The sequence below is a fragment of the Nerophis ophidion genome, linkage group LG09, assembly GCF_033978795.1.
Source record: "Nerophis ophidion isolate RoL-2023_Sa linkage group LG09, RoL_Noph_v1.0, whole genome shotgun sequence".
In the NCBI taxonomy this organism is placed as follows: Eukaryota; Metazoa; Chordata; class Actinopteri; order Syngnathiformes; family Syngnathidae; genus Nerophis; species Nerophis ophidion.
In genome coordinates, this window is record NC_084619.1 from 23,669,236 (window position 1) to 23,680,730 (window position 11,495).

The window sequence follows — 11,495 nt, forward strand, 5'->3', positions numbered from 1 at the left end:
TGTTAACCAGTAATTATAGTCTGCAAATTATGTGTTGTTGTTGTTGAGTGTCAGTGCTGTCGAGAGCTCGGCAGAGTAACCGTGTAATACTCTTCTATATCAGTAGGTGGCAGCTGGTAGTTAATTGCTTTGTAGATGTCGGGAACACGTGTGAGACGACAAGGGTTTGTTGTCGTATCTAACGCTTAAACCAAAAATAAACAAAAGGTGAGTGCCCCTAAGAAAAGGCATTGAAGCTTAGGGAAGGCTATGCAGAAAAAAAACTAAAACCAAACTTGCTAAAAAGTTAACAAAAACAGAATGCTGGACGACAACAAAGACTTACTGTGGAGCAGAGACGGCGTCCACATCCGAACATGACATGACAATCAACAATGTCCCCACAAAGAAGGATTAAAACAACTTAAATAGTCTTGATTGCTAAAACAAAGCAGATGCAGGAAATAGCGTTTTAGGAACACATGAAACTGCTACAGGAAAAAAAAAAAAAAACAGTAAAAGCCACCAAAATAGTAGCCCAGGACAAGAACTAAACCACTACACACAGGAAAACAGCCAACAAGTCCAAATAAGTCAGGGTGTGATGTGACAGGTTGTGACAGTACACCTACATTGAGACAAGAGCTATATTGACGCATGCTTGGTTATGCTTTAAAGTCATATTCAACAATTGCGACAACTTTTTACTGTCAACTGAGTTTCGTTTTTTTTTTATGATTTCTGCTGGTGGTGCACCTCCAGATTTTTTTAAATGAAAAAAATGTGTCTCGGCTCAAAAAAGGTTGAAAAACACTGACCTGAGAGACGTATTCTTGAAAATTGATTCTTAAAAAAAATGTTTTGGTTGTGATGTGAGTCAATTTGAGGGCAGCACGGTGAAAGAGAGGTTAGTGTGTCTGCTTCACAATACGAAGGTCCTGGGTTCGATCCAGCAATCGGGATCTTTCTGTGTGGAGTTTGCATGTTCTCCCCCTGACTGCGTGGGTTCCCTCCGGGTACTCCGGCTTCCTCCCACTTCCAAAGACATGCACCTGGGGATAGGTTGATTGGCAACACTAAAATTGGCCCTAGTGTGTGAATGTGAGTGTGAATGTTGTCTGTTTATCTGTGTTGGCCCTGCGATGAGGTGGCGACTTGTCCAGGGTGTAAACGCCTTTTTCCCGATTGTAGCTGGTACAGGCTCCAACACACCACGCAACCCTGAAGGGGATAAGCGATAGAAAAAATTAATGGATGGATGGATGGACGATTCGATTTTTTAGAAACCCTAATTTTTACAGTTTATAATTTATTATTTAATTTGTGATAAGGATAAAACTATGTTGTATTAAATTCGATTTTTTTTCATTAATCAGTTGAAATGAGCAAATATGGTTCCTTGTTTTATAAAAATTAATGCATTAAATCTCGTTTGAATCCTGTGTTTTTAAAAATATATATGTTTACAGGCTTTAACATAAGAGAGCAGGCACCTGCTGCAACAAGAGCACCTGAACCTGTGCCACAGGGAGACTCAGGTAAGGGTCAAAATACTCAATACAACCAACAGGTGTATGACAATATTTTTTCTTCTGTTCTGTATCATTTATACTTGCATACTTTCTGCTACGTTTTACTAATATAAACTCTCCATCATTACAGTTAGTGTGCACTTGATTTGCACAAGCATGAATTACAAAGAGTAGTGAAAAATATGTCGTTTGACAAAAATGTACGTATGAGTTTAAAAAATATGTGGAGTTTGCTTTAAAAAAATATGCAAACTTTGAAGCCCAGCTCTATTTAAATGATGCGGCTGTCACCATGGAGACACTCATTTCCTGCCACATTTACAACATCATACATATCATCATTCATCTTATGTTGTTTCGTCATGCTGTTGAACATGCAGAACACAAATATTTTCTGCGCCTCCAATTCTGGACTGTATTGAAAGGCAATCTAGACCAGTGGTTCTCAAATGGGGGTACGTGTACCCCTGGGGATACTTGAAGGTATGCCAAGGGGCACATGAGATTTAAAAAAAAGTATTCTAAAAATAGCAACAATTTAAAGATTCTTTCTAAATATATTTATTGTATAATAGTTCAACTAAATATGAATGCAAGTTCATAAACTGTGAAAAGATTTGCAACAATGCAATATTCAGTGTTGACAGCTAGATTTTTTGTGGACATGTTCCATAAATATTGATTTTAAAGATTTATTTTTTTGTGAAGAAATGTTTAGAATTAAGTTGATGAATCCAGATGGATCTCTATTACAATCCCCAAAGAGGGCACTTTAAGTTGATGATTACTTCTATGTGGCGAAATCTTTATTTATAATTGAATCACTTGTTTATTTTTCAACAAGTTTTCCAAATAGTTCAAGAAAGACCACTACAAATGAGCAATATTTTGCACTGTTATACAATTTAATAAATCAGAAACTGATGACATAGTGCTGTATTTTACTTCTTTATCTCCTTTTTTCCAACCAAAAATGCTTTGTTCTGATTAGGGGTTACTTGAATTAAAAAAATGTTCACAGGAGGTACATCACTGGAAAAAAGGTTGAGAACCACTGATCTAGACAACAGAACCTATTTTTAACACATTGAAGGTGTGCTCTGAAAGGCGCAGTGGTGCATCTGAAATGATGCAGCTGCAAGAAAATACATGTTGCAAGAAGTTTTTGTCATATAAAATGTACATATATAACAAACAAACACCATTAAAAAAAAATACAAGCAGACATCAAATCGAATAGTTTTAATTTATTTTAATCATGCCCTTAAGTCGTCCAGCAGTTGTAAAATGACATTGTTGAATAGACAATATGTCTAGTATGTTTATTTCTGGATGTCCAAATATGTTGACAGTTTGTTTGTGCAATACTATTGCTTTCTTTCTCACAGCCATTAGTGCGTATTTGTCAGTTTGCACATGCTTTTCAGACCTGCAAAAACGCAAAATAGCGCTCGCAGAACAGTGATCAGCCTTGACAGATCACACTTTGTGTGCTGAATGACTTGCATCTTCTCCTCCCAGTATTGTGGGCATTCTGATGATCAGCATATAGTCTGCATATTCATGAAGACAGACACACTAAATGGATTGCGCTCCTTATTCTTTAAGAGACACTATCCTCTGCCCACAAGTTTAGTACATCAACTTTGTGTGTGCTATCAAGTTTGCACATGTTTTAATACACACAAACCTTTAGTAGATCAAGCCCTAAATGGATTGAGCTCTCGATTTTGTCACACCTGGACATGGATTGTTTTTGCTTCTTCGATGCAAAGGATGATTGGCACGCGCCAGACGAGAGTGTAAGTAGATGGTTGTTTATTTGAATACTAAATACAAAAATAAACAAACTAAGGGCGCTCACAAGGAGGTACAAAACTTGGCTACAAAAATACAAACAGGAAAACGAAACAACTGCTCGATGGCATGAAAGACAATTAACTATAAACTTAAACTAGCGCTGTGGCATATGGACAGAAAGTAAAATCCTTAAATACTGGCTGTGGTAATTAGTAACAGGTGTGAGAGCTGAGGGACGGTGCGTGACAAGTTGGGAACTAATCAGTTACTATGGAAACAAACAAAACCAGGAAGTGCAAAACGTGACTAGAGTCCAGAAAACAAAACAAAAAATGATCAAACATAAAACCAGATTAACAGGCATGACAGATTTTGCTCATTTTAGAGACACAAACTTCTGTCGATCAGCTTTGAATGCCCTATCAAGTTTGGTTTTAATACACGCAAACCTACAGTAGATCAGGCCCAATATAAATCAATCAATCAATCAATGTTTATTTATATAGCCCCAAATCACAAATGTCTCAAAGGACTGCACAAATCATTACGACTACAACATCCTCGGAAGAACCCACAAAAGGGCAAGGAAAACTCACACCCAGTGGGCAGGGAGAATTCACATCCAGTGGGACGCCAGTGACAATGCTGACTATGAGAAACCTTGGAGAGGACCTCAGATGTTGGCAACCCCCCCCCTCTAGGGGACCGAAAGCAATGGATGTCGAGCGGGTCTAACATGATACTGTGAAAGTTCAATCCATAGTGGCTCCAACACAGCCGTGAGAGTTCAGTTCAAGCGGATCCAAGACAGCAGCGAGAGTCCCGTCCACAGCGTAGAGATGTCCCCAACCGATACAGGCGAGCGGTCCATCCTGGGTCCCGACGAGCGGTCCATCCTGGGTCTCGACTCTGGACAGCCAGTACTTCATCCATGGTCATCGGACCGGACCCCCTCCACAAGGGAGGGGGGGACATAGGAGAAAAAAAAAAGCGGCAGATCAACTGGTCTAAAAAGGAGGTCTATTTAAAGGCTAAAGTATACAGATGAATTTTAAGGTGAGACTTAAATGCTTCTACTGAGGTAGCATCTCGAACTGTTACCGGGAGGGCATTCCAGAATACTGGAGCCAGAGTTTGTTCTTTTTATCCACAAAACAAAATCATGTTAGCCTCTTCCCTCGTCACTTTTGATTGGACGACCACAGCAACTGAATTTCCGTCCCTTAGACTGCAAGGTGGACTTGGTCTTCCTGATGGACGGCAGCTGGAGCATCGGGAAGCGTCGTTTTAAGATCCAGAAGGACTTCCTGGCCGAGGTGGCTCAGGTCATCAACGTTGGCGTGGCTGGACCCATGATGGGCGTCATCCAATACGGGTTAGTACTTTCTCTCCGGTTATGAAAAGAGACATTTTGAGAGAAAAGCGAATCTAAACGGCGTCCGTGCTGTGTAGCGACGACCCCGTGACAGAGATCAGCCTGAAGAGCTACTCTACCTCCAGGGACGTGAAGACTAGCGTCACTAAGATTGTGCAGAAGGGAGGCCTCTCCAATGTGGGTGAGTTCCAGCTGCTGCACACAACGTGTGAAAGGGTTATTGTTTGCTTTACGAGCCGGGGCGCATTTTCACATACAAGGATAGAATTAGAGCTAAATACGCTGTTTGCTAAATTACAGTCCTGCGTCTGTAAACTGTGTTTTTCTTTGGCCGGGAAAGAAAAGGCCAACTAGGGGAGAAGTTTGGGCCTTAGACAGAGGGGTGGTCTTCAGTGAAAGTATGCGTCTGCGACCACGTGCCCCCCTTTAAATGTCGCCTACTGATACAAATAGCATTGTTTGTGTTTGCTCACCCTCTAATCATACAACAGTGTTAGAGCTGCCATTTTTAGACTCGCATGCAGCCTTTGACATAAATGGCAGGATAACAGCAGCTATGCACTTTATAAACATACAAGTGTGTGCTTGTATAAAAGATATGCATGCTGATTATAGTTTTTATGTCTCACATATAGCAGGTGCACACATAATGGTCAGGAATCTTTGGCAAGGGCCCCAAACCTCAAGTATTTGATGAACTGTAAAAATAATAAATAGTTATTTTTAATTTCAGCCCCTTCTGTAACTGTTTTTTCGTGGGAAACAACATTAAAGGCCTACTGAAACCCACTACTACCGACCACGCAGTCTGACAGTTTATATATCAATGATGAAATATTAAAGGGGAACATTATCACAATTTCAAAAGGGTTAAAAACAATAAAAAATCAGTTCCCAGTGGCTTGTTGTATTTTTTTAAGTTTTTTTTTTAAATTTTACCGGTCCCGGAATATCCCTAAATAAAGCTTTAAAGTGCCTTATTTTCGCTATCTTTGAAACCACTATCCATTTCCCTGTGACGTCATACAGGGCTGCCAATACAAACAAACATGGCGGTTACCACAGCAAGATATAGCGACATTAGCTCGGATTCAGACTCGGATTTCAGCGCCTTAAGCGATTCAACAGATTACGCATGTATTGAAACAGATGGTCGGAGTATGGAGGCAGATAGCGAAAACGAAATTGAAGAAGAAATTGAAGCTATTGAGCGAATAGCTATTGACGCTATTCGGCCATAGCGTGGGTGTACCTAATGAAGTGGCCCATAGCATGGCTGCCTTATTAGCATCGCCGGTAAAATGTGCAGACCAAACGATCAGGACTTTCACATCTTGTGACACTGAATGTGACGCATGCCAATACGGCCGGTTTAGTTGACTAAATTGCAATTTTAAATTTCCCGCAGTTTCTTGTTGAAGACGTCGCGGAATGATGACGCGTGACGTCACGGAGCGTCAGGAAATATTAGCTCAGCACCACTTACGGCTAAAAGTCATCTCTTTTCATCGCATAATTACACAGTATTTTGGACATCTGTGTTGCTGAATATTTTGCAATTTGTTCAATTAATAATGGAGACTATAAACAACAATGCTGTTGGTGGAAAGTGGTGTATTGCAGCTGTCTTTAGCACCGAGACACAGCCGGTGTTTCTTTGTTTTTAACACGGAGCGGTCAAGCGAACATGTTTTCTCTACGTCAACCAGCATGTTTTTGGATGGGAAAATTGTGATGTGTATCTTACCGGAGACATCATTGGATTATTCGTCCTCCTGCAGTAGCTGTTTAAAAGGCAGCTGTGAGCTTGGCTCCTCGGCTTCTCTCTGAGACACTGCGCGTTCACCGCAGCCATCCGACCTCGAGGTATGTCTTTATAATCTCACTAAAACACCATTAAAACAATAAGCAGATAAGGGATTTTCCAGAATTATCCTAGTAAATGTGTCTAATTACATCTGCCGCCGCCCGGAGCCGTCGCTTTTTATTTTATTTTATTTTTATTTATTTTTTCTAGTCCTTTGCTGTTAATATCATCATTCACGAATCTTTCATCCTCGCTCAAATTAATGGGGAAATTGTTGTTTTTTCGGTCCGAATAGCTCTTGCTGCTGGAGGCTCTCATTAAAAACAATGTGAGGACGTGAGGAGCCCTCACCCTTGTGACGTCATTGTCTGCGACTTCCGGTAAAGGCAAGACTTTTTTATCAGCACCAAAAGTTGCGAACTTTATCGTCGATGTTCTCTATTAAATCCTTTCAGCAAAAATGTGGCAAATGATCAAGTATGACACATAGAATGGACCTGCTATCCCCGTTTAAATAAGAAAATCTCATTTCAGTAGGCCTTTAACAGTGTGTCTACCTTTGTGTTGCTGCTCCCTTGTGTTCAAACAGGGAAGGCCCTGTCCTACATCAACACCTTCTACTTCAGTGACGCCAACGGGAACCGAGGAGGAGCTCCCAACGTGGCCGTGGTGCTGGTGGACGGCTGGCCCACGGACAAGGTGGAAGAGGCGTCTCGGATGGCGAGGGAGTCCGGCATCAACATCTTCTTTGTCACCATTGAGGGTCCCGACGACAACGAGAAGCAAAACCTGGTGGAGGCCAATTTTGTAGACAAGGTGAGACAGGTTAAGGATCATGTTCAGTTTAGGTAAAGCGAACTCTTGTGCGTTTATGTTCAAATGTAGTGCACTAGTGTGCACCAAACCAGCAGCTGGTGCGGTCCGGTTCACTCAGTTGATGGGTTCTCTGCAGGCCTAATTACTAACTATCAAAAGTACTGACTTAATTTACAACTTTCTGTAAATTTGATTATTTGTTCCAGGAATAGTGTTTATTAATTTTATTTGCTTCCAATGTGTCTATCAAAGGCCTACTGAAATGAGATTTTCTTATTTAAACGGGGATAGCAGGTCCATTCTATGTGTCATACTTGATCATTTCGCGATATTGCCATATTTTTGCTAAAAGGATTTAGTAGCGAAAATTGACGATAAAGTTCACAACTTTTGGTCGCTAACAGAAAAGCTCTGCCTTTACCGGAAGTCGCAGACGATGATGTCACCCGTTTATGGCTCCTCACATCCTCACATTGTTTTTAATGGGAGTCTCCAACAAAAAGAGCTATTTGGACCGAGGAAACGACAATTAACCCAATAATTTGAGCGAGGATGAAAGATTCGTGTTTGAGGATATTGATAGCGACGGACTAGAAAAAAAAAATCAAGTTAAAAAAACAAAACGTGATTGTATTGGCACGGATTCAGTTGTTTTTAGACACATTTACTAGGATAATTCTGGGAAATCCCTTATCTTTTTATTGTGTTGGTAGTGTTTTAGTGAGATTAATAGTACCTGATAGTCGGAACTGTGTATCGACGGGTGTGTTGACGCCAGTGTCTGATGGAAGACGACGGCAGCTGTATGGACGGCACAAGCTCAGCTGATCTCCGGTAAGAGGTGACTTTTTACCACAATTTTCTCACCGAAAACTGCTGGTTGACATTTGGACGGGATCCATGTTCGCTTGACCGCTCTGATCCATAGTAAAGTTTCACCTCCGGGAATTTTAAACAAGGAATCACCGTGTGTTTGTGTGGCTAAAGGCTAAAGCTTCCCAACTCCGTCTTTCTACTTTGACTTCTCCAATATTAATTGAACAAATTGCAAAAGATTCAGCAACACAGATGTCCAAAATACTGTGAATTATGCGGTTTAAGCAGACGACTTTTAGCTGTGTGTGTGTGCAGCACTAATATTTCCTAACAGTCCGTGACGTCACGCGTACACGTCAGCATTCCACGACGTTTTCAACAGGACACTTTGTGGGAAATTTAAAATTGCAATTTAGTAAACTAAAAAGGCCGTATTGGCATGTGTTGCAATGTTAATATTTCATCATTGATATATAAACTATCAGACTGCGTGGTCGGTAGTAGTGGGTTTCAGTAGGCCTTTAAGGCTGCAATGATTAGTCGACATAATCAAGATTTGTTACTATCAACATCTCTGTTGAAATTTTTTTAATTGATTGACCGCCAGGAATATTCTTGTTTACACTTTTGCAGAAAAATAACCCTAGCGGTACCCTGAAAATACTTTTAGCGCTGGATTTCATGTTTACAGGACATCTTGCACTTTGATCCTTCACTTATTATTTTATTATATACCGTATTTTCCAGGCTACAGAGCGCACCAGTATGTGAGCTGCACCCAGCAAATTTCAGAAGAAAAATATATTTACATATATTAGCCTCAGATATATACTGGTTGTGAAAGATTTTGTAAATAATTAGAAACAGTTCAGGTACGTTATGTAAATAAACAGTGCCTGTCACTAGACCGTAAAACGGCTGCTCAAACAAAACAGATGTCCTCGTCAGCTCGCTTTTCAATCAACTAGACATACTCAATGACTCCATGGTGACGTTTTGGTGATTTTACAAAACTGAAACAATACAAAAAGAGTGTCATTGTAAGTAGTGGTACTAACACAGACACTTGTGAACACGTTAGCATTTTCGCTAATGCATATTTGCTAATGCTAACGACAGTAGCATGTACAAATGTGCATTAAAACACTTCTACAGACATTACACATGGGACAATTTAGTAAGTATGAATTGTTTTATTTACTTTGTGAAACTTACAAACTTGGAGTGATGAGTTAAAAAACGTTTCCAGCGTAAACGCTATGGACGGTTGTACTTCCGATTCAAGGCACGAAACGGGAAGTGCATTTCCAACCTGCAAGTACCTGTAGTGAGTGAACTCGTCCAAAAGATGGTGCCATAGCAAAATCAATAAACAAGTGAAGTGAATTATATTTTGTATAGCGATTTTCTCCAGTGACTCAAAGCACTTCACATAGTGAACCCCATTATCTAAGTTAAATTTTTTTTAAACCGGTGTGGGTGTCACTGGGAGCAGGTGGATGAAGTGTCTTGCCAAAGGACTCTCCAGCTGTGACTAGGATGGCAGAAGCGGGGATCGAACCTGGAACTCATCAGGTCGCTGGCACGGCCTCTCTACCAACTGAGCTACGCTGCCCCAGAATGACACAAATACACAAATAACACCCCCTTCCGGTGTCTATGTCGGTGTTCTATGAAAAATATTTGCTGAACACAAAACATTATGGCCGTAAGCGAAGAAAAATCCATAAATTAGGCACACCATTTATAAGCTCCAGGAGTCAAAGCGTGGGGGAAAAAATAATGGCCTACAGTCCACAAAATACAGTACTTAGGGCTTGATTTACTAAAGGTTTGTGTGTATTAAAATGTGTGCAAACCTATTAGCAAATAACATTGTAAAGAGATGTGCTGTTCATAATTTGCAGTCCTTATGTAAGACAAGAAAACATATGCTTGGCTTTGTTTATACATTCCAAATCATAAATAAATAGCTAACAATTGAGTCAACAAATTGATATGAGTGATATTGTTATTATAAGCGCCAACGCAGACGGACTATTTTAGCCGAGCATTGTTAACAGTGAGCTAATGCTAGCCTATGCTGCTATTGTTGACATACTATAAACCAGCGGCTTCTGCTTCATCTCAGACTAGCTAAAAGTAAATTCTAGATTATAATTAATGCATCTCTCACATGGCAGTAGACAAATGCGGCCATGGACCGTCAATGTGGCGAAAAAGATGCTTGTTGAAGCAACTTTTTTTGACCCTTTGTGAGAATTGCGATATAATCTTTATCTAAACGGAATTCTGCGAGCGTCGCGTGGGTCGACATCCCGGCAAGAGTGGAAGAATTACTGTAAGTGTTTGTTTTATTATGGTTAGTTTGTAAATTTAGCGACTCGCAAGGCTGCTGATGTTACAGTGTTTCAATGAAGCTGCACCCGTTCAGCACTTAGCTTCTAAAACTTATATCTCATCCTCTGCTTCTAAAACTTATTGCTCATCCTCTTTGTGTTCGGGCTCAAAAATACAAGGTTCTGGATCATAATTTTTTCCCCAAAGTAATTGTTGTTTGATTTCACAAAGTCTGCATGATTTGTATTGTTGTTGATGGGGAAGGGATCTGTGGTTCCTAACTGTGCATCAGGCAGAAATGTGACTTGCTATCTCATTATCTCACAAAATGGCTCGAAAATCTCAGAGATCAATACTATTTTCATCATCTTTTTATTTGCATACTTTGGAAGTCTTTTGGTGCCATAAATCAGATATTTATTATAAAAGCTTCAATATAGAGGCAACTTGTTTTTCTACTCTACTGGTACTTTAATAGTGCTGGCTCATGTTGCCTAAACTTCATTAGTGCCGTTTCTTTAAGCAATCACATTTCAGATTCACCTCATTCGGCCAGCTTGCTGACGGACAATAGCATCAGCGTTTTTCCATCATCTGATTGCCTGGACAAATAGTTTGTAGCAATATGGAAAGAGGGATGGAATTTGTCTCTATAAATATTCCGCATCTTTTTTTGGGGGGGGTTAATTGATTAAGACTTTTATTAGTAGATTGCACAGTACATTACATATTCTGTACAATTGACCACTAAAATGGTAACACCGAAAAAGTTTTTCAACTTGTTTAAGTCGGGGTCCACGTTAATCAATTCATCTCAATTCATCTATGTTGAGTATGGTGTATTTTATGAAATGTGTTTTGGGTTTATTAAAAATCAGAAAACATTTTGGTTTAGAATCCTATTTTTATTCCCAAGGGTTTGTTGAAAAGGGCTTCACGGTGGCAGAGGGGTTAGTGCGTCTGCCTCACAATACGAAGTTCCTGCAGTCCTGGGTTCAAATCCAGGCTCGGGAACTTTCTGTGTGGAGTT

General features: G+C 40.1%; 1 protein-coding gene across 5 annotated transcripts in view; it reads left to right on the forward strand.

Annotated features, from left to right (window-relative positions):
* The window catches only part of vit (vitrin), a 105,145-nt gene that overhangs the window by 85,748 nt on the left and 7,902 nt on the right, over positions 1 to 11,495 (forward strand). For all 5 annotated transcript variants that reach the window (XM_061910592.1, XM_061910594.1, XM_061910595.1 and 2 more), the window contains 4 exons: positions 1,449 to 1,517; positions 4,539 to 4,686; positions 4,764 to 4,867; positions 7,083 to 7,309. In XM_061910592.1, the coding sequence (XP_061766576.1) occupies positions 1,449 to 1,517; positions 4,539 to 4,686; positions 4,764 to 4,867; positions 7,083 to 7,309 (548 nt within the window). The remainder of the gene's footprint in view (positions 1 to 1,448; positions 1,518 to 4,538; positions 4,687 to 4,763; positions 4,868 to 7,082; positions 7,310 to 11,495) is intronic.